The sequence below is a fragment of the Arachis stenosperma genome, chromosome 9 (assembly GCF_014773155.1).
Source record: "Arachis stenosperma cultivar V10309 chromosome 9, arast.V10309.gnm1.PFL2, whole genome shotgun sequence".
In the NCBI taxonomy this organism is placed as follows: domain Eukaryota; kingdom Viridiplantae; phylum Streptophyta; class Magnoliopsida; order Fabales; family Fabaceae; genus Arachis; species Arachis stenosperma.
The window spans coordinates 1,530,414-1,534,013 of NC_080385.1; the positions used below are offsets into that span (position 1 = coordinate 1,530,414).

A 3,600-nucleotide genomic window follows, 5' to 3' on the forward strand; every position below is an offset into this window, starting at 1 on the left:
ATGAAGAGAATAAACAGTTGTATGAGGGGCCAAAATGTAGGATTGGTTAAGATGATAGATACAACTCTAGTCCCTTAACTAGAGGTCTCAGGTTCAATCGAGTCGAGTTGAGTCGAATTAGCCAGTTTCCTGGTAAACAGTTGATATGATTTGTTGTTTGTTATAGGGAGAAAAATTAACAGTTGTATGAGTGGTCCTACCCATATATATCAACAAACAAGGCCTTATCCATCATCCTCTCTTCATTCCTTAGCTTCAACTGATTCAAGAAAATCTCACATCCAAATCAAGAGGGCCAACATAGAAAAAAAAAATCAACTTGATATTTTTGATGATATATACTTTTTGTAATGCAGCATAACATGCTTATGACAGCTACAAAAGCAAAAGATTGTACTACTTCTACATTACTTGAGCTTTTCACTGAGATGAAGAATCAAACCAACACAGATTCCATCAATTTTCCACCACCAAGATCTCCATCATCCCAATTCTCCTCTGAATGCTGGTTTGATGATGCATGCATCCTTGACATGGACTACTTTGTCAAGACCCTTTCCGGAATCAAAGCGAAAGGCGTCCGGGCCGACTTGATTGGTTCCATAATCACACATTACGCCTCCAAATGGCTACCTGACCTCTCTGCAGGTGACTTGGCCGAAAAAGGCCTTACGCAATTCGAGGAATCACCAGAGAGCGTCACAGCTTCTTGGATGAAGAAGAGGTTCTTTGTGGAAACATTGGTGGGAGTTCTGCCTCCTGAGAAGGATGCAATCCCCTGCAACTTCCTCCTTCGGCTTCTCCGAACGGCGAACATGGTTGGTGTTGAGGCTAGTTATAGACACGAGCTTGAGAGGCGGATTTCATGGCAGCTTGACCAAGCTTCATTGAGAGAGCTTGTGATTCCATCATTCAGCCACACTTGTGGAACTCTTTTGGATGTTGAGCTTGTTATTAGGCTTGTTAAGAGGTTTGTGGGTTTGGATAGTGAGGGAGCCAAGAGTGGTGCTGCTCTTGTTAAGGTGGCTAAGTTGGTTGACTGCTACCTCGCCGAGGCTGCTGTCGATGCGAATTTGAGCTTGTCCGAGTTTGTCACTCTTGCAGGAGCTCTTCCAAGCCATGCTAGAGCAACAGATGATGGATTGTACAGAGCCATTGACACTTATCTTAAAGTATGCCTTCTATTCTCCTTCATCTGTTCCACAGAACCCATCGCTTTTGGGAATTGCATTACATTCATTCATTCATTGTGTTATGAATGAATGTACTAAAATTCCAAAAGTGACGGATATTGTGGAACGAAGCGATTAATGGTTTAAAATTGGTTGATTACTAGAGTAGTAGAGTAGTTTCATTCAAAAAGAACTCACATTACTATTATTATAACACATTCTCTATACTCAAGTTATTTACCTAAACATGGAAAAGGTGACAAATAGGTTTAGTTTTTGTGTATGGAAATAACAAATTCCTAGTTCCTCTGTAATTCAGGATTCTTTGCACATTATTGATTTGACTTTTCTTTTTTTCAAAAAACAAAAAAGAAAAAGAAGAGGATAGTGTGAGAAACAAACAAAAGGATGGTGAATTTGTAGTCTTATTCTAAATATCTCTACACAAACAGTTTCTTATGTTGTTACATGCATGAGAATATTCTTCTAAGTGGAGACACTGAACTTAATTCCACACTTCTCTACACTTGGCTTTTCTGTTGTCTTCACAATCATGCAAGTCAAAAAGATTAGGGTAAATATTTGAGTTCATCAAAATTTACTGTGAACACTAGATTACTTCCTATCTTAATTTTGATGCACTTGACAGTGTAAAAGCGTTTTACACAGTCCTGCAATCACATCCGTTCTGTTGGATGACCATTCACGCGATCAATATAAAAAGTAGTTATTTCTGCTGATGTTGCGTTACTTTTTCTTTTATCACCAACTTCACATAAGTTTGATATGTCAACTCTGTTGTAGGCACATCCAAGTGTGTCCAAGGAAGATAGGAAGGGTTTGTGTAGGCTTATTGATAGCCGGAAACTCACGCCGGAGGCGTCGCTTCACGCGGCTCAAAATGAAAGGTTCCCTGTGAGAGCTGTGATTCAGGTGCTCCTGTCCGAGCAAACTAAATTGAACCGGAATCTAGATTGGAGTGGCTCCTTGATCAGCAGCACTAGGAGCCCAAATGGCGTGCTAGACGCATGTCTTTCGAAGCGCGAGATGAATGCTCAACACATGGAGATAAGGAAGCTCAAGGAAGAGCTGTATAGGGTGCAAAGCCAGTGCAATGCAATGCAGGTTATTAGAGATATTATTGTGTGGTAGAAACTCACGTGCAGCAGTTAACTTTATGTGAAGTTGATAGGTGAGAGACATGAGATAACAGTTTAGTCAAATCTATCAAATTATTTAACGACTCTCAACTATCAACTTCGCATGAAGTTAATTGTACGTGAGTTTCCATCTTATAATGTTTGTTACAATTTTCTCTTATCGTCGCGATTTTTAACATAGGTACAAATGGAGAGGATGGTTGAAAAGAAGAAAGGGTTCTTCAAGTGGATGAGATTTGGGGTGATGCCTAATGCATTTGGAAGCAAAGGGTTTGGAGGAGTGGAGAAAATTGATGAAGTTGTTGAAGGAGAAGTTGGATTTGGAAGGCAAACACCAATGGACATCAAAACCAAGTTGGTCAAAGGTAGGACTCCTCACAAGTGGAGGAAATCCTTGTCTTGAGACAACACTTTCCATGGTTTGTGGAAGAAATGAAATTCTTAGATGCTTATGGATTAAGAATTTTTTTTTAAAAAAAATATATAATATAGAATGAATGATTTAGAATTTCTTTTGTTTAGTTGTATTATTAAGCAAGTTATAATGTTGTGTAAGTTAATAATGCAATGGCAAATGTGTAATTAGGTTTATTGTTATTAGGGTTGTGAGACATAAATGTAACATAAGATATTGTTGTATTTTGAATAAACTCGATAAATTTGTGTGAATACTATGATTCTTGCATTTTTTGGCATTATATATATATATATATATATATATATATATATATATGTGTGTGTGTGTGTGTTTTTCAAGACAATTTTATTAATTTGACTTGATATGTACATGTGGAAACTTGTATAAAAGAGGGGGAAAATCATATTTTGTTAGTTGGTTTTTTTTTTTTTTCTCGTTAGGTTAAAACATTATTTCTCTTAAAACAATTAATTCTTTTAACTTAATTTTTTTTAAATGTAATTATCCCAAAATTAAAAATAAATGAGCCGCTACAGGTGAATGAGCTGTTAGAGATCATAAAAAGTGACAAAATTATATTATAATAAAATTATTATATATATATTAAAAATTAATTATTAAATAAATTATTATGTATATATTATTTAATTTATTTTTTTCAAAGATAAAAATATATTTCATTAAATTTGATAAATAAAGTACAGGATTTATGTCAAGATAAAAATAGGACTTGTGAACTAACTCATGAAAATAGAAATTGGGACAATGTTAGTGTTCATACCCTGACCCAATGATAAGGGCCCAGGTCCAACCGAAAAGCCTGATCCATTAGATTAAGCTTAGCAAAGCA

At 36.1% G+C, this 3,600-nt stretch overlaps 1 protein-coding gene across 2 annotated transcripts; it reads left to right on the forward strand.

Moving 5' to 3' along the window:
- Positions 1-335: 335 nt before the first annotated feature.
- Positions 336-2,993, forward strand: LOC130947988 (coleoptile phototropism protein 1-like). Of its 2 annotated transcripts, none has more exons than XM_057876699.1 (3): positions 336-1,172; positions 1,977-2,297; positions 2,514-2,993. In XM_057876699.1, the coding sequence occupies exons 1-3, from the start codon at positions 351-353 to the stop codon at positions 2,733-2,735; spliced, it is 1,365 nt and encodes a 454-aa protein (XP_057732682.1). In that variant the 5' UTR covers positions 336-350; the 3' UTR covers positions 2,736-2,993. The 2 variants fall into 2 exon arrangements, with proteins under 2 accessions (XP_057732682.1, XP_057732683.1); XM_057876700.1 differs by having other exon boundaries at positions 1,977-2,364; positions 2,514-2,739.
- Positions 2,994-3,600: the final 607 nt, after the last annotated feature.

Coding starts and splice junctions, on each gene's coding strand:
- LOC130947988 (XM_057876699.1), top strand. CDS start 351: ATGCAGCATAACATGCTTATGACAGCTACAAAAGCAAAAGATTGTACT. Junction 1,173..1,976: donor CCATTGACACTTATCTTAAA/GTATGCCTTCTA, acceptor ACTCTGTTGTAG/GCACATCCAAGTGTGTCCAA. Junction 2,298..2,513: donor GCCAGTGCAATGCAATGCAG/GTTATTAGAGAT, acceptor TTTTTAACATAG/GTACAAATGGAGAGGATGGT.